Source organism: Microtus pennsylvanicus, chromosome 3 (genome assembly GCF_037038515.1).
Source record: "Microtus pennsylvanicus isolate mMicPen1 chromosome 3, mMicPen1.hap1, whole genome shotgun sequence".
NCBI lineage: Eukaryota > Metazoa > Chordata > Mammalia > Rodentia > Cricetidae > Microtus > Microtus pennsylvanicus.
This window is the reverse complement of record NC_134581.1, coordinates 5,644,367-5,669,664: the sequence shown is the minus strand read 5'-3', so window position 1 is coordinate 5,669,664 and position 25,298 is coordinate 5,644,367. Positions and strand designations below refer to the sequence as shown.

The window sequence follows — 25,298 nt, the reverse complement described above, 5'->3', positions numbered from 1 at the left end:
GCCGATAGCTTCAACCCTCTTCTGGCCTCTGTGAGCATTGCACACACACGGCATGTGTGCACACAGACACACAAATAAAAAGAAGAATAAAGTCTTAAAGTAGACTAACCAAAAGTCCACAGCAAGCATACATGTAACTTGTGTTGTTTCAGGAATCATAGAAGAGAATGGCACGGTTGCAGTCACTGCTGATAGGGGCTATTGCCAATGTAATAAGAAAAATAAATCACTATAAGTAATGAAACATGAAAGCTAACACTATTGTCATTTATAGTTGGCACTCTCTACTTAGAAAATATAACAGGATATTTATTGTATTATATTAGATTTGTTCATTAGTGCTATTATATTAGGTTTTGGCAGCTTAACATGTAAAAATTGCTTGCCTCTATACTGGTACTTTGTGATACATTTTAATTTAAAAATTATAATTCCCAATAGCAATATGTAAAACATCTAAGAATAAGTCTAAAGAAATGTGAGCAGTCCATATAAGGAAGACTATAAAACTATGTACAAGATTTTAAAAATTTCACTCACTATGAAAGAAATAGCACATAGATCTAGAGCTATGACATACACCTACCAGCGCTATTATAAAATTATTTATTAGATTGGGATTTGTGGCCTGATTGTATAATTTGTATATGAAAAGAATTTAAATTAGAATTTTAATTAATTAAAAATAAATCAGTGGAATAGGGGTATTTATAAATATAAAAATATATTATAGAATGGCAAAAACATGTGTAATCAGTACAGAAGTTCTTAGAAAAGACTAAATCATCAATTAAATATTAAATAAATAATACATTTGTGAACTACAACTTTATGACAGCCTCAGAAATCAATTATTGATTAGGATAGAGAATTATGTATAAAAAATTGGGCTGGGGGTCGCGAATGTGACTCAGTTGGCAGAGTGCTTGCCCAGTACACACAAAGCCCGAGGTTTCACGTCCAGCATTGCATAAATGGGGCCTGGTGGGGCACACATGTGATCTCAACACTAGGGAGGTGGAAGGAAGGAGGCCAGAAGTTCAAGATCATCGTTGTCCTCCTATCAAGGCCAACCTAAGATACAAGAGCTATGAGACCCAGTCTCTCTGTATCCACCCATCCCAAAAAACAGGAGGATGAAAACATTTTAAAAGACTAAGAGCTTTAAGTATGGTGGTCACCTTAATACAAGATGTCAGTACTGTAAAGAACAGACATAATTAAAACCCAATTTATACAACAAGCGGTGTTAAAATGTCTACAAGGAAAATGGTAGCAGACGTTATATGGCAGGCAGAGGTTTCCTAACCTAGCTTTCTTTTTGAAATAATAAGATAACTGCAAAGCAAGAAATACAAAGGGATACACAAGCAATTCCTAGCCCATGATCTAGGCTAGGCAATAGCATGGTAAGCAAACAAAAGTATCTTTGCACACTTGTGATTCAGTGGGGAAGAAGCAATGGGATAGCATTTATAACTCCTAATAGCAAACGTAGGTGACAACAGGGAAATGGCCACTAGTCAACGACGTTTACTAGTGATGAGAGTATAATTTGACTTTATCAACTGTTTGAATTGTTCATATCATTCAACCAAGTGGTTCTATAGTTTCTCCATAGAAAAATTTGCACAGTGTTGTTGATAGTGGGAGAAAAATTGAAACACTTCAAACAGCCACCAGATGGGATGTGATGGAGTAGGTTGTGCGAATCTGCGCACCACCACAGCGAGCTCCGGACACCCCATTTTCATGATGATAAAGCCTGCATAGCAGATGCCACAGTGCCCACCGCAGAGCCCAGATCGCTCCCCAAGAATACAGGGTGTTTTCCTCCAGCCAAACTCCTCGCCTGCCCATCTGCAGGTCCCCCTCACCTTGTCCAAGGACACGCCCCTTCACTGAGCAACCTCTATCCAATAGATCCTCACGGAGGAATGTAGGTCAGAGCCTCTTGGTCTAACATGGACTTCATAAAAAGTTCTTCTGGTTTAGGATGATAAGTTTTCCTTCAGACGATGGCAACCCAGCTTTTCCCTCATTTGAGTTCCTTTCCCACAATCGGTGTTGGTCCCAAGAACAGTAATTCTCCAACATGCAGATTTCGATTTCAAAGTCTCCTTCCTAGAAACCTATATTCTGTCAATTAAATTATGGAATCCTAGTCACAGTTGATATAATTTATGTGTAGAAGTCCCGAGTCTATATGTGCATATATGTATAGCATGCAGCCTCTTGTGTATGTGTGTGCATATATGTATGCATCTGGAGGCCAACAGCTGATTGTTAGTGTCTTCCTTGGGAACTGTCCACCTTATATTTTTAAGATTTATTTGTAATTATATGTCTGTATGTTATATAAGTACATGACAGCTGGTGCCTAAAGAAAACAAAGAAATCAGATTCTTATGGAGCCAGATTTATAGATGGTTGTGAGCTGCCTGACATGGGTGCTTGGAATCGAACTTGGGTCCTCTGCAGGAACACTGCATGATCTTAACCACTGAGCCATTCCACGGGCCCTGACATTAACTTCTGATTGTAATCTTCTTCCTTACTGACAGGAAGGGGCCATGTGGGAGAGACATTTGCTTCACCAAGCGTTTTGTGTTGGGTCTTCCTTGCGTCTATGTGCCAAGATTAGTGAGGTAGCTTTCGTTCACATCTCTTTCCTTGCCACAGGAGGGAAGTGTGGCTCGGGGAAGGTTAATCTGCATCTCTGTTATCACACTCAGGGACTTGGGTCCTGGAGTCTGGCCCTTCTTTCCACCACATTGTGTTGCTATCAGTTTACCCTCTTTGAGGCTTGTTGGAGCATGGCCGTAACTACTCCAGGTTTTTGAAGGAACCAAAAAGCAGGACATTTAATTAAAACAAAAGGAACAAAAGCTGAGGACCAACAGGAGTTCCTTTTGCATGCTCATGCAAATCATAAACAGTTTTTGAGTCATCCAAGTCTTGGCTCTAAATGGAGAAGGACTTGGGAGAAGCCAAGAGCTAAATAGAGATAACAGGTTGGGAAAGACGCAGGTCCTAAGGGGTGGAAGCTCTCGTGGACTTGGTTTTTCTAATGCTGTGTCAAGCTCCATTCCAGAGCTGGATTAAGCCAGCCAGCCTGTGAATTCTAGAAGTAGGTTTCTGGGAGATGAAATTGCCCCTTTCAGTGTGTTTAAAAGCAATTTATGGGAATATCTCCCTCCTCGTGTGTTATGGGAGGGCAGCAGAAAAACGGGTTCCTTGTGTAATCAGACACACAAGCCGAGCATTAAGAAAACCTTGCCCAGGGAGCCAACGTTTAACCAGAGCTTCCACACTGAAGGCTTTGTGTCACTGTGGGGAAATCACGCGCCCCTCGAGTTCCGCTCCATCTGTCATTATGATTCACCTTTACTGAATGTCCCCTCTCTTTTCTGCACTGGCCATTGAAGAGAAACCCAAAAGATGTAGTTTTTGGCAGGTGTCCCTTTTGGTGGGGTTCAATGTTTCTTACTCCACCCTCTTAATCCCCTGAAAGGGGGTTAGTTTCAGAGAGTGGAGGGAACGCTGTAAGGAGAGAGGCTCCCGCCCCTCTGTGAACACACGAAGGTCCATCTGTGAAACCTAGAGAACTCTTTAGTCCATCCAGCGATGACCTTTGTTTGGAGGGACTCTTGAGAGTCCATGATTATCTTGATAGGGCCTTCCACCTGACAGAAATGATGGGAAATGGACTTGTGGGACCGGCAAGATGGCGCAGTGGGAGACACCACTGACCACAAAGCCTAATGACCTGAGTTCGATCCCTGGAACCTACATTAAGATGGCAGGAAATTCTGTAAAGTTGTCCTCTGACCTCCTCATGCATGCTGTGACATGTATGGGCATGTGCGCGCGCGCACGCACACACACACACACACCACTTATATTCACAAGCATCATACAAATAACTGAAATCTTCACACATGGCAACAGGGAGGTCTAGAAGACTAGATTCTATGGAGTGGAGCCAGCTGGGTAGTGGGTGTTTCCTCTTACCTGTGGATCCTAGATTTTTATTTAGATAAAACCACATATGTGTGTATGACATGGAGGTATAAGTGGAACTGTCTAACAAAGACTCATTTGAGGGGGCGGGGAAGGGAAAGGGAACATAGAGGGGGAATATAGTCTACATACACACACCCATATATGTTCTATACACACGTAGATATGAAAGCTAGAAAGTGACCCATGAGAGGAGGAAAAGGAGACTTGGGGGAGGGAGAGTGGGAAGGAAGGAAATAGAACACACTCTCTGCAAACGAAATGGGGATGCAGGGGTGGGGGAATAAGAAAATTTTAGGTGGGGATGTGAAGGGGGCGGGGAAGAGTTGGGAGGAGGAGTTTGTAAAACCCAGTAGGCAAGAAAATTCAGTAAGGAAATCTGCATTGCATGTTGATAGAAATCAAGCAAGCGAGCGAGCCCATGAGTGATGGGGAAGTGTGTGGAACCACTTCCGGCCAATCTGACAGACCCTGCTCAGTGAGTGAAGCCAGTTAGATAAGCAATGGGAAGCTGTGGAGGGTTTCCACCCAGTGTGGGGGCAGGGGCTGTGACTTGGCTAATAGAGGAGAGAGCCCAGGAATGCAGGCAGGGTGCCTGCCGGACTAGAAACCACCTCCCCTCCCCTCGACCCTGAAGCCTATCCTAATTCTGCCTCTGTGGGTTCATTACTGCACCCTTCTAGGCAGGTCTCTTGATCTCTCTGGTATTCAGCTGTTCACCCCTCATAAAACAAGGACAGTATTTTCTCATGTGGTTTCTAGAAGGAGTGCGTATTCATAAAGCCTCTGTAAACTTGGACCATATGCTTATTTGAGCCACGGTGGGATTCATATAGAGAGGTGGTGAACCCCGCTATAAGGCTGGAACCCTACCCTGCTGCCCTGGGGTGAGTGAGGTTTTATTACTGCCCAGGGCTAAAAAGATGCTTTTGTTTCCTTGCTGCTGTGGATGCCTCTACGAGGGAGGGCTGCTGGTTTAGGGATCATGCGGTGTGGTCATGGATATGTAACCATTTACTGGGGTAATAACTTGGAATGCTTTAGCCTTGCTTCTAGATACGTGTCTCTGTTTCCCATCTGTGAGCCATGCATTCAGGGATTGCATCATGGATGTGAAGACGGCCTAGAGAGGCCCATTAAAGCATCCAGAGTTATTCTCCTGATGACAAGAGGCCACAGGCTTTTACCACCCAGTCAATACTCATGGGCCATCTTCTCTTGCAGTCCTAACGGATGCTATATTTTAACCCCAAGTGCTTCAGCGTTGTTAGGGGAATAGTCATTTTGACTTGGTACAATGAAACTCTGCCTTTTATCAAGCATGTAGGCCATGAAGGATCCCTTGGCTAGGAAAGCCACAGTTTCAAATGGCGTTTTCTGTTGTAGCACTGAGCAGTGCTGTTGGCTGTCCTGTCACCAGGGAGTGTTTTGGGGCTCCCAGAGACCAGCTGTAAAATGTTCACGAGTGGGGAAGTATACCAGACCTGCCCCTTGAAGGAGCAGAACCACGAGCTGTGAAATCTCACAGTGTCCATGGTGGCTCCATGTGGCTTCTGAGGAGATGGCTCAGTATGTAGAAAATACTTGCCCTATAACACACCCGAGTTCAGCTCCTAGAACCTACAAAAAGAAGCTAGATGACGTGGCATGCGTCAACGATCCCAGCACTCTTAGGGTGAGATAGGAGGTGGGCACAAGAGAATTGGCCCAAAGCTTGGGGACCAGCTAGCAGCATACAGCAAGAAGGACATTGCTTTGACAAGGCAGAAGGAGAGAACCAACTCTTGAGAGTTGTCCTCTGACCTCCACAATGCCATGTCCTGCTCGGGCCTGTACACGTCACACATATGATGGAGGGGGTAAGAGAGAGAGAATATTCCTGCCTATTATATTAAGGCCTCAGAATTCAATATAAAGGGAATTAAATAACACATAATAACAGCCAAAAAGGAAAAGAAATGTAACCAGATGTAACTGCTGAAACTCCAAGTCATATCTTGGAATTTTAACTTCAGTAGCCACGCGTGGTTTGTGGCCACTGTGCTTGACATCAGAGCCCTAGGAGAAAGTTTCTTTTCTATGGAAGACCATCTCCTTTGAGCCCTAAGGATACCGGAATCAGTTCACATTCCCGTGATTCCCAATGAGCTCACCACAAAACCCTGTGTCTCTAAGTTTGGGGGATGTGCAGTGTGTACTGTCTGCCGGCTGGATATGGGGAACGGCCTCGGCTCTGTGAGACTACAGTCGTCTTGGCAGGCTGTTGATTGTTGCTTTTCCCCATTTGATCTCATTCTGGTGCCTTGCTGTAGCTGTGGATGACAGCAGGTCCCCAGGGAGGAATGTGTCATTTCCTACTCTTGGTGGCTAATATTGTCCCTCCGGCATACACACTTGAATGTCTGTGTATTTTTTTCGTTTTGTTTTTATGTTTTGGGAGAAGCTCTTGTTTTTTCATTTTTTGTTTGTTTTTGCTCAGATCCTCTTAGCCTATAAAAGATCTCTGGGGAATTGTAACTATGTGCTTGGCAATAATGATAGTTGTGCTGGGGGCTGGAGAGTTGGTTCAATAGTTAAGAGCACTGGATGCTCTTGTGGAGAACCCAGGTTCGATTCTGAGCACCCACTTGGTGGCCCACAACCATCTTTGACTTCAGTTCCAGGGTATCCAATGCCTTCTTCTGAACTCTGAAGTACTACATATGAGTGGTAAGGAGCCACATGCAGACAACATACCCAAACACATAAAAAAGTAAACTAAAAAAAAATACTGAATCTGTGATTCTCTTTGTCCTCGTTATAGGACTTTCTGTGCTTGTCCATTTCTTAGGAACAAGAGTATTTCCAGCAGATTTTTGGTGGTGATGGATAAGTGGATGGATGGATGGATGGATGGATGGATGGATGGATGGGCGGACAGAATGGGTGGATGGATAGACGCATGGACAGAATGGGTGGATGGTTGAATGAATAGATGGGTGGGTGAGCTGTCATATTTCCCTAGAAGTATAGATTATGATCAAACCCTAGTAGCCTAATGTTGAAAATTATCCTAGTACAGACTAGTGGAACAGTGTGGGATCAGAGCCCTGGGCCCACAGTGTTCTTTTCAATCAACAAGGAAAGCTGGATTGACAGCATGTTTCTTACTGTGGGGTAACCGTGAGTTTTAATTATAAGTGGGATCTGAGTTTAGAATCCCGTGTCTGGGGAAGTTCTGGCTCCCAGATGAAGGCATTAGCATTCAGCGTTACAGGGATTGCTTTACATTCAACGCGGCCAGAGTACTTGGAAAGGTCACAGATTGGCGGTTGAGAGCCGTCCATCTTAGCGTGAGGTGTGGGATACAGTAGATGCAGTGTCACTGCACAGAAGAAGCCCAGCCTGGGGCAGGGTGTGAATCAGCAGCCAGGAGTCCTGGTGGGTGTGGGCCAGTGGAAGGGCTGATGCTTCTCTGTAAAGTTCCTGGTTACTGAGAACTGGTTTTTAATATGGGCGTGGTCCAGCTTCACCATCAGTGGCTGTGTCTCAAGGCTTTGCAGAAAAGATTTATTTGGGGGGCTCGAAAAGGTGGCTCAGCATTTAAGAGCACTTGTTGCTCTTGCAGAGGACTAGAATTTGGTTGCCAGCACTTGCATGGCAGCTCACAACTATCTGTAACTCCAATTCTAGGGGATCCGATGTCCTCATCTGGCTTCTGTGGTCACCTGTGCATGTGTAGTGCACAGACATATCCTCGGGCACACATACATACTTGTAGACTCTTGAAGACTTAATTGTGTGTTTATGTGCACCCACACATTTGCACTCACACAGTACCTGCCTCAGTCAAAGGTATCAAATCCCCAAACTGGACTTATAAGCCTTGTGAGTCACCCCAGCATGGGTGCTGGGAACTGAACCAAGGTCCTGCATGAAAGCACCAAGTACTCTTGACAACTGAACTGTCTTTCCAGCCCCTCTTGAGATCTTTTATTCCTGCCTGAGTGGCAAGGTATAAAAAAGCCAGCAGAGACCTTTAGTGATTATTGGAAATGCAGCCAGTTCTTTCCCTATGAGATACAGCCTTGAGCCGATGGTTTACAAATCAGCAGCCTGGGTGGGAGTGTGTGTATCAGTTATGTTTTCAGAGTATGCCTTGAAAGAAGACAGCCGGATTTCCCTTGCTTAGAGAGGGTAGATTCATCATAAAAAGCCTTGGTCATTTGTGTTTCCCTTTCCGATATGAGAAGTGTTATTAATTTGCCCACTTAAAAGGTTAAGATGAAATAGATAATAAATCATTATTTCAAGACCCTAAAGTTAGCTGTTTTACTAATGGAAAAGACATGTTTGGATACCGACGCAGGGAAGAAGAGAGAATGGATGGAAAGGAGGAGGGGTGATGGAAAAGGAGGAATGAAGAGAAGAGAGGGATGGGGGAGAGGAAGTGGGGGGAGGAGTGAGAGGAGGGGGCAGGAGGAGGGAAAAACTAAACCATCTAGGAAATGACCCAGTCCAGAAAGACTACAGGACAGATGTCCTTGGATGTAGTCACGTGTAAAGTCAGTCTGCAGACTCTGGGCAGTTCGTTGAAGTTGTCTGGTGTGTCTTACACAGTTAGCTGCCCTCATCCCCACATGGTCCATCAGGATTTGTGAACCGTCTTAGATGACTGTGTACACATTAGAATGGAGCCGTTTCTCTAGTCCAATAAAAGGCTTTTATTGTGCTTTTCTGTGACATCAAGTTGAAGACTTCGGTGCGTTCTAGGCAGCAAACAGGACCGACTCTCATATGGTATATTTGAGAAAACTAGAGAGGATGTTTTGTTTCTTTGAGGTTTTCTTGGAAACTTCAGATTAGGGTGGCCCTTGAAGCAGAGAGTTCAGTTCCCAGGGCGGGAGTGGTGTGGTAGATGCTGAACCCCACATTCTGACCAGAGGCATTGTTCCACTGAGGTATACACTGACACCCCCAGATGTGGGACTCACCGCAGTGCAAGCGATGGTTTTATCCACACAGAAACAAACATGGGCTAGAATGGCATAACGGGTTCTTCCTGTGTCCATCCTACAACATGCATGTTTGTCTTGCTACTGTCCTTTAGGAATGCCACGCGCCTGCCCTCCTTATTCCTACTCCCATCCCCTCCTCCCCACACATTTCCTAATTCTGAGGACCCCCTTGTCCTTTAGCAGAGAAGGGTTTCTTCTTCCTGTGAGTTCTTACAACACTTTGTGCTTTTTAGGTTTGGATTGGAATTATTTGCAAATAAATTTTGTCTTATCTGAAGAGAAAGAAAAAGTAGTATCTCTAGGAGTCTGGCTGACATCTTCCTACTCATGTGAACTCTGCCCTTATCAGAGCACATACTAGATGAGCAATGTTGAGTGACTAAGTGAGAGTAGTTTAACCACTGTGAACATATTGTGTCAAACACAGTGTGGAATACTTGTCAAGGAAAATAACATGTCCCCCACCCCATGACACTGTTAAATAAATACGCCACAAAATATGAGACTTTCAGCTAGGTACTACTGCATGGCAAGCCATCCCCAAGCCGATGGTATAAAACAACCCCGTTTTACCACACTCAGATTCTATGAATGAGCAGGTTGGACAGGTGTGGGAGACGATGCAATCATCCTTCTAAGTAGAGCTGGTTTGGAATCACACTGGAGATACAGCTCAGGGGTGAAGTGGTTGCTGTTCTTCCAGGGAACTTGAGTTTCGTTCCCAGCACATACATCACGTGACTCACAATTGCCTATGACTCTGACTACCTGAGACCAGACACCGCAGACCACAAAAGTCTCTTCTTAGTCAGCACTAGTTTCTCGGCTGCAGCTGACCCACCTAAGGTGTCTCAGTGAAACGACGGTTTTAGTTCACTGGTTTTGGCCTCTTGATCCTCATAGCTGATTCTTCACACAAACATCCCGGTAGACTCTTTGCTTCCCTCTAAAACTTTAAAAGCCAGGCCTCCATTGTCTGCATTTCTCTTCCAAGCACTCATTGAAGAGCTCACCAAGCTATGGACACTCAAGGTTCTTATAACCAAAAATTCCAAAGTCCATTCACAATCCTCTCCAAGACAACAGATCAGGCCAATCACAGTGACACCCCACTCCTTGTACAACTTCTGTCCTAGTTTGAGTGACCATAGTTGTGATGAAACACCATGATCAGAAAGCAGCTCAGGGCGGAAAGGGTTTATTTGACTTGCTCTTTTAGATCACCGTTCATGGTTGAAGGAAGCCAGAACTCAAATGGGATGAACCTGAGGCAGGAGCCGCTGCAGAGGCCATCAAGGGGTACAGCTTACTGACTTCTTCCTCGTGACTTGCTCAGCATGCTTTTTTATAGCATCCAGGGCCACTGATCCCAAGGGTGGTGCCACCACAAGGGACTGGGCCCTCCTCCCCCATGAATCACTAATTAAGGAAATTTCACACAGGCCTGCCCATAGCCCAATTTGATGAAGTCATTTTCTTAATTGAGGTTGCTTCTTCTTTGATGACTCTAGTTTATATAAAGCTGACATAAACTAGCCAGGCTATCTGGTCGACCCCAAGCTTGAGGTAACGGAGGAATTAGTAGTACCTGGCACTTAGTTAGCATGACCTCTTTTGACCTTAAAAATCGCTTTAAGTTGCCAAAATTAAGAAGGAGGGGAATTTGTGTGGATTTCTCAACTCTAGAAGGAAGTTGGGGTGCACAAAGAGATAAGACTTCAGGTAGTGATCAGTAGAAGGTTTATCCATACGTTATATATTGACTATATATGTAAGATCTGTTAAATTTGCCTTTTTTTAGGAAGAGTGCTCTCAGAATTTGCCAGGGACCCCCAACTAGTTTACAGTCTGCTGTGCCCATCTGACCAAATGTTTACTGAGCCGAGACCCTGTTCCATGCACCATGGTCAAAACTGGGCATGCTCAGGTGAATGTGAGCTGGCCTTATGGCTAGAGGGGAATTCTACTGAGCTGCCACCCCAGAAGGAGAAAGGACATCAGGGGAAGGAGGCGTGACATCAGGGGTAGTCAGGAATGAGCGTGAAGGAGAGATTCCACTCTGAGAAGGGTGGATAAGAGTCAAGAAAGATGAAGACAAAGACAAGAAGGTCCATTGGGTCTTGCAGTGTGGCAGCCATTGGTGACTCCATGGAGCCAGAGGAAGCAGAATGGCAAAAGAACAGAACAGGCCTCAGTGTGCCTTGTTTGATGAGATATTTGAAATTTTGATGACCTTGTTTTATGGCAGGTTTGTGGGAAGCGTGTGTCTTCACTCTAAACAGAAAGTCACACAGAATGGTGGTCCATGCTCACTGGACCCCCAAACTGAGCAGACAGGCCCCACCATGGCTTGAGTAACTTAGAAACCCTGTAAAGTCAGTACTTACCTTTCCTCTGCATTCAGTCATGGTTCAGAAGTTCTGCACATCACCGAGGTCTAGGGGCAGCATCCCAGCTTTCTGGTTATCCTCTCTGGAACATGAAGCAGCAGGCTTGCCTCAGGGGTCAGGATTCCTTCTATAAAAGATGCCAGCATTCTCCACCCTGCCCCACGCCTCCTGTGGGCTCACATAGTGAAGCAGATGCTTAATCTTAATTCCCAGCATCCAAGTGTCCTCACTGCATCCAGCCCTGAAACATCTATTCAGAACCAAATTTTTAAAACCCCAGGGGTCCAGCGTGATTTTTCTGCCCAGGCTCCAAACCTGTCATAAACCATAATGGATGATATATTTTTAACTGCTGAGACCAGTTTGTTCCTATGTCCCCCAAAGACTAAAACAACACATTGCTTGTTCTGAAACTCTAACGCATATAGGCATGTCAGAAGCCACAGGCTGGTCTCTCATCATCCTGCCTTATTAAGGCAGAATTCTTCACTGATTCTATGCACAAACCCCTTTGGGGAGCTGGGAGATGCATATAGATCCCTTCCCAGAAGAATGTTTTAAGTGCACTTAAGATACATGGAGCCACAGAAAAATTCAGTTATATCAAGAAGCCGATTAAAATGCAAATAAAAATGATTAGACCACATCTGTAATATGATCATCTAGATTTTTTTATTAATGTATTGTATAATAAGACCTGAAACTGCCGGTGTGTATGTGTGTGTTCATGCCTGGTCAGGTGGTGGGCGGTGCTCACTGGAGGGCATCAGGTGGCGGTCCTCAGATGCTGCACATTTTTGGTTTTTTGAGATAAGGTCTCTCATTGGTTTGGAACTCTCCAAGTATACTAGGCTGGCCCGCCATCAAGCCCTAGGAATCCACCTGTTTTGGTTCCTGGGGGCTAGGATTAAAAGTATGTGCAACCAAACCTAGCTTGCTTGCTTGTTTGCTTCCTTCCTTCCTTTTTTCCTTTCTCCTCTCTCCCTCCTTCCCTCTCTTCCTTCCTTCCTTCCTTCCTTCCTTCCTTTCTTTCTTTCTTTCTTTCTTTCTTTCAATGTGGGTTTTGGGGATTGAACTCAAGTCCTCATTGCTTGCAATACCTGACTGAGCTATCTCCCCATCCAAGATCTGTAACCTCTAATTATTAAATGTAAACAATACTTCAAGCTATCTGGAATTTAACATAATGTGTTAAGTTTTTGGATACCCACTGATGGAGATCTTGGGTCTTTATAATACTTCTCAAGCTATGTACATTTTTGATGAGAGAAAAAATGTTAAATTTTTGTGAAAAGTTGATTAAAAAAATAAACATTTTCCCCTCTATACAGCCTTACAGATCTCCTGAATTCCCCCTCTAGGTTAATAATCTCTGATTTAGGATATAATTTTGGTTAACAATAATGAAACAAAAAGTTCATCATTTATTTGCTGTGTTGTAACTCCTTGGGTTTTCTTTACAAATTTTTCCCTTTGTCAGTTTGTCAATCTCTAATCTCTCTCTCTCTCTCTCTCTCTCTCTCTCTCTCTCTCTCTCTCTCTCACACACACACACACACACACACACACAAACACACACACACACACACACACACACACTTTGTGAGTGGCTAGCTCTAACCAAGGTCACTCTCTCACTTTATCTAACTTTTTTCTCTTCTTTAGGATATCTAAACCAACAAGCTTAAGATAGAACTAATTTATTGCATGGTCTTCTGCATCCTGTGTCCCAGAAGAAGAGCCTGAAATATGGGGGTTTTGATCTGAGATTCATTGGCAGAGTGTTGTCAAATTGAGGGAGACAGAGTGGGGGAGGAAAGGAAGAGAGAGCTAAGTAAGGTGTTTGAGTCAAATTCCAACCAAACCCCGTAGGAGGGCTCTGGTGTATAGTTTATCCTGCCCAACAAAGAGGGATGTGGGCTTTTATCTGTCTGCATCCCCTAGCCAGGAGAACCTGGGCATTTATAGTTTTCCAGCACACCATAAAACAACACATACATGTTATCTCACAGTTCCTGTGGTCCAGGATCTGGGTACAGCCTCGCTCCATCCTCTGCATGAGGTATTACTTGGCTGCAATCAAGGTTTGGAGCAGGTCTTTTGGGAGCCTGAAGGGTCATCCTTGAAGAATATCCTCCTGGAGAGTCACCCTCCAAGCTCCCATGGTTATGGTAGAATTGATTTGTGGTCACTATGGAAACCATAACAGCTTGCTTCTTCAAGGCCAGCAAGAGACCATGTGAGGGGCCACCTGAATAGGTCCACCCAGATCACCATCCATTTGGTGAACTCAGTTCAACTGATTCAGAATTTTAATTACATCTGTAAATCTCCTGTGCTTTTGCCATATAGTGTAACAGAATTACAGTAGCAACATCCACTAACGTTCAGTCGTTCCCACAGCCAAGAGGGAACTATTCAGAGGCATGGGCAGTGGCATCAGCTGTCTGCAGATGGGAGTCCAGAGAGTAACTGGCTGCAGTGACTCTGTAGGGAGCCCATCCTCACACTGTTAGTCGTCTGATGCTGTGGGGTTGTTCCCTCGTTGCTTCCTTCGGGCGTCTGTGACAGTCCTGATTGCTGTAGGATGGACGAGAAGCAGCTTTCTGCTCTGTGTCTGCCATCTCTCCCTTCCTCTCACCTGCTGGTCTTGCTCTGCAAGGCTCCTCCCAGGCGGTCGTCATGGCGCTGCTACTCACGTGTTCTCCTCATGCCATGCTCTCGCCAAGGTCTTCCCTACACATGTATTTCATTCTCTCTCACCCATCTTTGTTTATTTTTCCAGCCCTGAGACTAAACCTGCCACTGTGTTTCATCTCGAGACCACGTTTTAAAACTCCCCAACACTGTCTTACTAAGTTGCCCAGGTTGTCTTTGACTTTCAACCCTCCTGTCTCAGCTTCCTAAATAGCTGGGATGACAAGGCTGTGCTACCAACCCCAACTGTGTCTCTTCTTCACAAAGGCATGCAAAGTTGATTCTCTCAATCCATTTTGCACACAAGGCGGGTTCAGAGGCAGTAAGTGAACGGACCCAGATCGAAGTTTGTAAGAGATGGAGCTGGGATTCTCTCCAGCCATGTGGTCCTTGCAAATCTTTAGTTTCCCTCCAGGAACACCTCCTTTCCAGGGATTGCCTTGTTCTTCATTCTTCACGTGTGTATGTGTGCATCTGTGTGTATGTGGAGACCTGAAGGTAATGTCGGGAACCATTTTCAATTGTTCTTGCACCTTATTCCTTGAGGCAGGGTCTCTCAGTCAGTCCAGAGCGCACAGATGTGCTAGCCAGCTTTCTGTGGGGATCTCCTGCCGAGGCTGGAATTAGGGGTGGGCCAGCATGCCCGTGTGGCATTTATGTGGTTCTCCAAATGCTGTCCCTTATGCTTACTTGACAAGCCCTTTAACCACTGAACCACTTCCCCCCACTCCATCCACGGATTCTCGATACTTCTATTCCTGTTTCCATAGATCAGAAACTACCCTCCCTCACTGGTCTCCAGTTCTTACTGGTCACCTTCTCCTCTACATTACTGGTCTTTGCTCTCGCATCTCCTCTTTGCCTCTTCTCTGCCTCCCTGTGCCTCTTTTTGAACCAGGCGCACAAAACCCAAGTGTTGGCATGAAGTCATTGATGTTCTCTTGACGGTCAACCCAAACATCCTGTATTCTGTACCACTTATCCTCTCCACCCCCTCCCTCCCCTCCAGCCCCGGCTTGGCTGCCCCATGACAGCAGATACTGCTTCCCATCCTTTCCAGTACTTCTCAGGAAACCAGAGGAGCCCACAGCAGAGCTCAGATCCCCTTCCCAAAGCCAGGTGCTACCCCCTTCTCTGTAAACCCTAACACAGGTTTACTATTGCCGACTTTTCTCGATGCCATCAAATGCTTAACATGAAGCAACACGAGGGAGGATTTCTTTTTGCTCGTGTTTTGATGGTGCGGTTTTCATGGCAGGGAAGGCACGGCTGTAAGCGTGTGGGGTAGCTTGTAGTGGCATTTCATTTGTATTTCAATAAATAAAGCTTGCATGTAGATCAGGGAATAAAACAGCCCATTGATCAGCCTTACAGACCAGGCAGTGGTAACACACGACTTTAACCCCAGGAGCCACATCAGTTGCCATAGAAACTGGGCCTTCAATCCCAGCCCTAAAGAGGACTATCCATCCAATAAGATGGGAGGAGACAACTCTCTGACACAGTCCCATTCTGAGATTCCTGGAGGCAGGATTGCCATTCCGGACTGAGGCAGAGGTAAGAGCCAGTGACTGGCTGTTTTGCTTTTTTGACATTCAGAAGGTCTCTCTCTGAGTTTTTATTAACCGTTCTTCAGTAATCGGTTATGTGGTACTGAAAGTAGGGACTTGAAGCAGGATAGAGGGGTGTTTTTTATAAATTTTAAGGCCCATCCCCACTTCCTCCAGATAGGCCCTTCCCCAAAACAACACTATCAGCGGGGAGCCAACTGTTCAAACACATGAGCGGGGTGGGCAGGGGTGGGGGCACCACAACATGGACAGGTTTCCAAATCCCCAGCTGATTGTTGGTTTCATCAGCAGTGTGTGTGACTTTCTTATGTGACTGGAGCTTTCTATGCAAATATATTAATTGGAGGTGAATCAAAGCTTTCTTTAGTTTCTGAGCCCTGGTGCTTGTGGAAAGATTCACACACATCAGACAAACGAGGCTGTCTGTTAGTGCTATGTACTGAACGCAGAGGGACGTGTGGCTTTAATCAAAGCCTCTGCACTAGTAGGGAAATGCTTGAAAACAAGATGTCTGACCTGCTCACCGCTTCCTGCTCTTGAGTGATTTCTGTGGGCTCTGTTTTCAGAGCTCTGACTGGCTGATGTTTATAACCGAACCTTTCCGATGATAAAGTTTTGTCTCTCCCCAGTGTAAATCTTGCCCTAGAAGACTTTCGTCACATTCTGTTTAGAATTATTTATAGAATTTTCTTTATGTTTTTGAATTTTGCCTGTTTGTCATCTAATATATAGGTCTGCAAGTGAAACCACACTTGGCTTCGGTTTATTTTCTCATAAAATGGAAAAAAGCGCTTGCTCTGTGCATATGTCCTGATAAAGATTCGCTTAGCAGTAGGGCGGGGGGGGGGGGGTAGATGGATTGTTGGCATTTTTTCCATTAAGAAGTTTGGTAGCAACTTTATTGAGGCTTAATTCATATGTTGTACAATTCAATAAATCATTTAAAGTGTTTATTAGTGACTATAGGGTTGAACCAGACGGCACCCCATAAGTCTCAGTCATTTGAATACTTAGCCCCATTGGTGGAACTGTTTGGGAAGGATTGGAAGGCCTTGCCTTGTGGGAGGAGCTGTGTCAGTGTGGGTGGGGCTTTGACTCTTGTCAGACTGGGTACCCTACTTATGCATCCAGGCAAGAGCTCTTGGCCTTCCTGCCACCCTGCCTTTACTTCCACCATCATGGACTCCACCCCTCTGAAAGCATAAACCCATGTAAACACTTTCGTGAGTGGCCTTGGTCTTTGTGTTTCATCACAGCAATGAAGAAGTAGCTGAGACAGACTTTTCTAGTTGTCAGTGGGAGGAGATAGCTTTAGTAAGTTACTCCGCTATCCCGGGACATGGAAAATCCTTTGTTTCCCTTTAAACTGACCTCCAAGCTTAGGAGAATTTTTAAATCACCTTCAGCACTTTTAGCTGTCATTCTGATAATGTCACATGGAGAAGGATACTTTCTTTTGGTGTTCTAATACTGCAGTGTTCTCACACCCTCCAGGATGTCTCTGATGTCACGGTGATACAGTCTATGTGGTTTGACGACAGTGTCGTTATGTAGTCTGGCTGTTTTGTGAGTAGACGTGGAAACGGCCATCTCTGTTTCTAAGAGGGTCTGTGAGACTGGTATAGGCAGGCGAGAAGAGGGTTGGACTCGGAGAATACATGAGGGTACAGGATGGAGGAGGCAGATACAAATTACATGTTTGAAAAAGGAAAACATCGAGGTCTCAAAAACAAAACAAACAACAACAGCCAACCCCACTTAGCTGAGTTTCCCCCAGGCAATAATCTGACTTACTGCTAACTGCTTATTTGCCGAACTTCTGTGTTATCTGCACATTTAAAGCAGGCCAACCCTTCCTGTTTTTATTTCATTTGTTGCCACTGTGAGCTAAGGAAGGAAAAAACTGAGTTGCTGTATTTTTCTTTTCTAGTGGGGGAAAAGCAGCTCTTGGGTAGAGTTCCAAGTCACGTGGCTAACCAGCTGGTGCCACGGTGATGATCAAACCCAGCTTTGGGTTGTGAAGTGAGAAGTGGAACCCAGTCCCACTCAGCTCCTCCCGAACTGTAATGTGTGTATCTTCTTCCAGCCAGGAAAGGGGTTCCTCGCTCTCTGGCCCTCTGTCGGGTCCTGGCTTTGGGCTCCTCACAGTGGTGATCTTTCTGTCTAACCACGTTGGCTGCCACCTTCTCAGCCTCTCCCAAGCCCAATGCCATCAATGCCATCATGGTGCGGCTGGAAGGATTTAGGGAACACAGCCTGTAGCATTATGTTAACTTTGTCCCTGTGCCCCCTACCTTTAGCGAGGGGTCACTCAGCCCTAAGGGTGAACACTTGAGATGGCCCTGCCCTGGCCTGTCCATCAGCATGGCTTTCTGTGTCTTTGAGTCTGTGCGGCTCACTAAGGCCTCTGACTTTCTGTGCACTCCTGTGCCTCACACCTACTGCTAAGCCTTACACCTGCCCTCTGGCGCATGGCCTTCTGTCCTGCAGCTCAGCCCAGGAGTTGCTCTTCTGGGAAACCTGCCAGGCCTATAAGAATCTAGGTGAACTTTCTTTGTGTCCCCATAGCCACCTTTGCCCTGGTGCATGTTGTATGACGCTGCCATGGCTTGACTTTCCCCTCTGAACCTGTTCACTCCCTCCAGGTCTTTTACGTCTGTCTCGCTGCCACCCAGCACACTACCTGACATAAAGCAAGCACCCAATAAATTTCAAACAGAGCATGTGTTACATTCCCTATTAAAAAAAAAAAGCCAGTCGTGGCCAGGTCTGCCACCAGCCTGGGTAGGAGACTCCCAACGCCTTTAGTAGGAAAAGATAGATTCTGGTTTCTCCACTGAGGAGCCTCAATGGGTGTTCAGTTTGTAACTTAAGGCGGTGAACACACACCTGTAACTCCAGCGCTCTGGAGGTGGAGGCAAAATGGTCTGGAGTTCAAGGTTATCTTCGACTATATTTGAGGCCACTCTGGGATATATATGACCTCGCCTCAAAAGAAAAGAAAAAGAGAAAGGGGAAAAAATAATAAAATTCAGCTTGTAGTAGTGACTTTTTAAGCAGTAAAATTTGAGCCACTGAGGCAAAGTGCCAGAGCCACAGACTTCTATCCCAGCCAGTTCCTCCTCTTATGGTGGTGCCGAACAGAAGGAAGCAAAACTTCCTAAAACGATGGGGAAACCCCCAAATAGCCTGCGACTTTCCCTCTGCTGCTTGGAGCAGACCAGGCGGGCGTGAGGAGGGGCTGGAGCAGACCCGCCCCGCAGGAGGAGGAGCTGGGGCAGACATGCCCCGCAGGAGGAGGAGCTGGGGCAGACCCGCCCCGCAGGGGGGGGCTGGGGCAGACCCGCCCCACAGGAAGAGGGGCCTGGGCTTCGGGCACAGCCCCCTCCTCTGCCTCCGCCCACCTTTCCGATGTGGTTTGAGTTCTTTGCTGCTCCAAGCTACTGAGAGATGAAACAAAAAGCTGCTTTTCAAACTCGGGGCTCAGGCAGCTGTTGCCAGAGAATAGCATCTACCTACCTCGATGCCCCCTTGTATCCGTGGTCCAAACTCAGACACGTGTGACTAAGATCTTTCTCCTTGGCGGCCACAATGTGTGGTCACACGTGGAAACACCCTCACTCCGTGTCCTTATATCCTAGCTACCAATCATTCATTCATCTTTTGGGGGAGGGGAGTTGGGGGGGGGGTTGTGCTCCTGTGCATGTATCGGGTGCTCGCCCATGGAAGCCAGTGTTTGGTGGGGTTGTTGTCCTCTATCATCCTCAGCCTTCCTTTCGAGGCAAGATCCTCGCAGGACTCGTGGCTTGCCACTTTGCCTAGACTGTCACCCTGAAGCCCCCAGGACCTGCCTGTCTCCACCTCCCCTACACAAGCGTTACAACTGCACCCCAACATGCCAGTCTTCAGGCTTGCGGGAGCAGCTTCTCCATCAAACCATCTCCTAAGCCCCAGAGCAAGGCATTTTTTTAAGGAGTTGCTGGAACCTAATGTGATCTGAATGGTTTTTAAATAGAATGTTATGAGCTAGGCATTTGCACACATCTATACCTGTGATTGCAGCACTCAGGCGACTGAGGCAGGGGCATCACAGGGTTGAAGTCTGATTGTACTATATCACAAATTTAAAGCCAATCTGAACCAGTTACATAGAACCAGCTACATACCTTCACAACCGAAGCATTTAATGGTCAGCAAGAGAATCCATTTTGCTCTTGGTTCCAAGAAGTCTGGTTCTACCACGTAACCAGCTTTGGGATGGATGGACAGTTTGTTTGAGCACCTGAGTCTCGGTTACCCTCTCTGTAAAAGGTGAGCAGAAATCCACCCACCAGATGTTGTGAGGATTCAGTAGGACAAGGTCAACTCAGAGCTTGGGGAAGGCTCTGAAATACACAGGCAGTCCGGAAACTTGAAGAGATTGCTGCCCCTCCCCCACTCTCATCTTCCCCTGTGCCCAGAATAACAGTGTCGTGGACTTACTTTAACATGTAATATTTAGTGTAAAACCTTGAAATAGTTAACCAGCCCCAAAGAAACACAAAGAATGCGTTTGCAAATGTGTGAATTTGGCATCTGCTCCCCTGCTCTTCTCCATACCATCCACCATCTTTGAATTCCGGTTAGAGTCAGCAGGCTGGGGGCATCTGGATCTGAGGTGCATGGCTTGCTCCTGGGAAGATCTCAGGTCTTAAAGATCTGCTCTAAGACGTCTTCGTTCCAGAGAACTCTCTAGAAACCCTTTACCTAAGGTACCTCCATCACTTTGCTGCAGAGGTCCTGGGTTTTTATCATGTTAGGCTGAGGAATTGAATCTTTTCCCAGGTGGACTTTTTACTGAACACAATTGTACATTGTCTCCTTCTTGTCCAGGCATCAGCCTCTGATGTGCCCTGTATCCCTTTGCTGTGCCTTCCATGCCCTACCTCCCATCTTCCACATCCACCTCCCATCTCATCCTACGCAGTACCACTGCGCCCTTCCCAGAACTGTCCCAGGAATTCTCTGGCATCCAGCACCTTTGAGTGTGTTCCACTCAACACCCTATCATAAAGAGACCTGTGAGAAAACACGGGGTACCGTGGTCCCTTAAACCTGGGACTTCTCCCACTTTTCAGACACAACTAAAGCGAAAACAGAATCGACAAACAAGACAGTAAGATACTGGCTTTATTTTGGTGCACCCCCACTTATTAGCCAGACTGCCCCACTCCCAGGGAGCCCAGATTCCATCCTGAGAACAAGACCTCTCCTGCGAACTCTGCGATAGTCTTTAGGCTGGCCGCTTCCCTTCGCTGTGAAAGCATGTTTTCACCCATTTGTTATCCTTTTAGTGACAGCTGGGCATCCTTACAAAGGACTCTGACATCGCCTAGGCTGCATGCTGAGCACAGAGATGGCAGTGACATTGGAGAGCCAAGATGCTTGGCTTGTGTTCTCTCATACTGGGTGAGAGTCTGTCCCCATTTGTCCCCAAGGGCTGCCCTGGTTGCCTCTATGAGAGGAGACTGGCTATCACAAAGCATTGGAGAAAGCTCTCTTCTGGGTGCTTCCTGGGACATTTGGACCATTCTACCATTTTGAACACAATGAGACTTCGAACCTAACTCATCCAAACTTCCTAGAGAATAGTGACTAGTGTGGATTCATGGGCTGTGTGTTCAGGCCTCCTAGGATGGGCGGCCTTCCTTGCCTGTCCAGCTTCTCTTGTTTTTTATAAGGTGTTTCTCAGTTTCCTGTGCCACACATGTATACTCCCCGCGGTGGACACAGAGCAGAGAGACCTGGCTGTGGGTGATGATCTTCTTAGCCTTGCCATGCTAAGGAAGACCACCCCAGATGATGTGCTGGCCCTTGATGTAAGACTACTGACAACTCTCGCCTCTAATTCTCACCTGTGAGGACATGGGGCCTCGCATCACCCAGAGGCAGTGTCACTACACAGAAAGACCATGAACTTACAAGTTGAAAAGGTCAGAGTCATTACCAGGCCTGTGTCCTGTGGAACTGAGCCTTGTCCCTTCCTGGGACCTTTCTTGTGTGGTGGTAGGGCATGGAGTATGTTGTTCATTTCTAGAAGCCATAGCATGGATCTGGCATCTTGTTAGACCATGTGTCTTCTCTTCTCTTCCCTCCTTAGTGAATGGAATGAGAAATGTCCTCTATAGGCTCCTGTATTTGAACTTGGTCTCCAGTCAGTGATGCTGTTTGGGAATGTTTAGGAGATGCAGCCTTAATGCAGAAAGTGTGTCACAGGGAGTGGGGCTTTGAGATTTCCTAACACAGCTTTCCTGCCCCTCTTGTGGCTACCAGTAGAACATTTCCTGGGGCCTTGAAATCCTTGAAATTCTAGAAGAATGAGCGCAGAGTGTGCATCTGACTACACAGATGGCTAACCTGCCGCAGAAACCATTCACATCAGTGCCCGGATACAAAACTGTAATCCCAGCGCAAAAGGGGTTAACGTCAAGTACAGATGCTGTCCCAGCCACCAACTAGCATCTGAGCACACATGGGTGACGAATTAGATAATGTCTTCCATATGCTCTGGAGAAGATGATTTAGTACCATACAAGGTAAGCTGCGAAATCCCTGCCTGTCCACAGAGATCAGGACAAGCTGATGTTTGCCCTGGGTCTCACTTACCTTGCCTACAAGACAAAAGCGGTGATGTCTCAGCTTGTGAGGGTGGTGTGAGGACCACCTGAGGTGAGCAGCCCGACAGGCCAGTCTTTGTGCTTGGCGGGATGCTGCCCCGACATCCACAGATGCTCACCATTCATGCTCCTCCTTGTTTGCGGTTGCAGCGGAGGGTCCAGGATGTCATCAGCCCCATCGTGTTCGAAGCTGCCTACAGCCTGGCTGCACAGGAGACTGGTGAGGAGGAACGGGAACTGCCGGATCTGACCCCAGTGCTACGCTGGAAGAAGGGACAGAAGATCGCCCAGAAGAATCAGGTTAGAATCTGTTCTGTCCTGGCAGAAAGCAACTTAGGGAGCAAGGGTTGACTGTAGCCCTCTGTTCTAGGTCACAGTATCACTGCAGAGAGTGACAAGCCACCATGAACAGCAGAGAGGGTGGGGAGGGGAGAGAGAGAGAGAATATGAGTATATGTATTCATGGTCAGCACTCAACTAGCTTTCTCTACTTACACACACACTACACACACACATGCACACACTCTACACACACACTACACACACATACCACACACACATGCACACACATACACACTACACACATACATACACACTACACACACACACACACACTTCTGGGCAAGGCTTCCTTTTGTTCCTTTTGTTTTAAAGCATGAGCCTCCCTAAAAGCACAGTGGGAAGGGTGGCCTGCAAGCTTTGCTGGTTGCTTGGACACAGAATAAGACACCAGGGAGAAGAGAAGGCTGTAAGATGTATTAAGAATCAGGGGCTGGAGAGATGAGTCAGTGGTTACGAGCACTGGCTGCTCCTCCAAAGGTTCTGAGTTCAGGTCCCATCATCTCCATGGTGGCTCACAACCATCTATAATGAGATCTGGTGCCCTCTTCTGACTTGCAGGCATACATGCAGGCAGAACACTGCATGTATAATAAATAAATAAATCTTGAAAAAAAAATTCAGACACTCTGGAGGCTAGAGACTGGAGAGATGGCTCAGCTGTTAAGAGCACTGGACCTGGGTTCAATTCCCAGCACCCACACAGTGGCTCACAGTCACCTATAACTCCTGTTTCAGAGGATCTGATGTTCTTTTCTGACTTCCACAGGAACCAGGCACACAGGAGCAGGCATTCATAATAAATTCTGTAACCCCTAGTAGTAGATCCCTAGTCCAAGTATTTCTGTGCTCCCTAAAAGGAAATCTTGCTATCCAAAAAAAAAATCTGTTCACGTTTGTATCGTGAGGTCAGCACTTGGTGAGTTAGGATTCATCTCAGCGTCCTTTGTGTCTGCCGAGCCTCCGTCCTGAGCAGGGGGATACTTGCTAGCTCTAGTCAGTGTTGCTAGCTCTGAGCCTGCTTTCCCTGGACCTAACCCTCATTCCTACAGGATCCGAGAATGGAAGTGGATGAAGAACATCTTAAAACCTTTATGGGCTAGGACAGCCAATGATCTTATCTGAGCCAGAGATACAGGGAAAGACTGGTATCAAAATGTCATTCTCGGTCACTCCAGGTTAATTAATTGGCAGGCATCAGCCAGAAAGATGATGTGCATCGTGTCTGAAGAGCTGGCTAACAGTGGAACTGTTTGAGTTATGAGTATGAGCCAGTCTTCCCAGAGGAATCCCTGCGTCCAGCCTCCCATCCTGCCTTCCACCTAACCTGTCTATAGACCTATCGATCGGTGATTTGCCCTTAGCATGAATTGGCAGCCAAGAAAAACTGAGTTTGGAGGAAATGTGGACATGAAAAAGAAAGGCCAATTGAAATGAAAATAAACAAAATATTTGACTTAGAAGGTGAAAGGCTATTCAGGGAATAAAAGAGATGATAAATTTTTATTTTGTTTTTTGACACAGCGTCTTATTGCATAGCCCAGACTGACCTTCAGACTTGTATGTAGCATAACCTGGCCTCTAACTCGTGGTCCTCCTGCCTCAGCCTCTGGGCTGAGAAGTGCTGGGAAGACAGGTGGCTGTCACCACACCCTGTCGGAGACTGTAAAAACTTTCTCAGAGTGAAGGCATTTGCTTCGCAATGCCACACTCTGTGTGGGTCACAAACACCTGTAGCTCCAGCCTTAGGGATTCTGTCCCCTTTCCTGGCCTCTGAGAGCACCTGCACACATGTGCACATACATGCACACACACACACAATAAAAATCTTTAAAAACCACATGCCCAGTTATGCCATGGCTCAAATATAAAGCAATTTAAACTGGATAGGGAGTGAATGGGAGAGTATAAGGAAGATAAGGGCCTGGGTAGGAGATGATTCTCTATACGTTAAAGTCACATATTCCTGAATTCAGCTTGGCCCCTGTGGAGGACACGCACTCCAGACCTGGGCCCTGCTGTGGAATCGTGTAGACATAACAACATGAACACTACTTACAGGCTTCAGTCTCTGCTGCCAAGCCACAATCAGAGCTACAGTACAGCATAAAACACAGATGTCATCAGATTGACTAGGCAGATGTAAACGGGTAATAGTTCTCTTAATATCCTAATCTCTTAATAGCTCTTTTAAATTAGTAAGCCAAGAGAGACTGCAGAACCCTATGAAACAAACAAACAAAAAAAGCTGTCCATTACTTAGGACTGCAGAGGTCAGTAATAATAGAATACTGGCCTCAATGGCCCAGTTGTTCTCAGGATCATGTAAGAAAATTCAAAAGTAAAGAAGATGATTTAGTGACTGAAGGATTTGCCATGCAATCATGAGAAGGTGGATGGGATCCCCGGAGCAAGCTGGCTGGAAAGACTAGCCGTATCAGTGAGCTCCAGGTTTGATTAAGACACACTGCCTCATATATAAGGTATAAGAGTAATCAAGGATAACTGTCCAGGTCAACCTGGAGCCCCCACATGCAAGCATCCCTACGCACCCCACACACGAATGCCTACACACATGAAAATTTCCCCTGGTCAACCGTGAGTCCCCACATGTGAGCGTCCCTA

At 46.2% G+C, this 25,298-nt stretch overlaps 1 protein-coding gene across 1 annotated transcript in view; it reads left to right on the top strand.

The window, feature by feature from the left end:
- Window positions 1-25,298, top strand: part of Itga9 (integrin subunit alpha 9) — a 307,991-nt gene that overhangs the window by 143,384 nt on the left and 139,309 nt on the right. Inside the window, exon 16 of the mRNA XM_075964201.1 lies at window positions 22,485-22,634. Coding sequence (XP_075820316.1) covers window positions 22,485-22,634 — 150 coding nt within the window. The remainder of the gene's footprint in view (window positions 1-22,484; window positions 22,635-25,298) is intronic.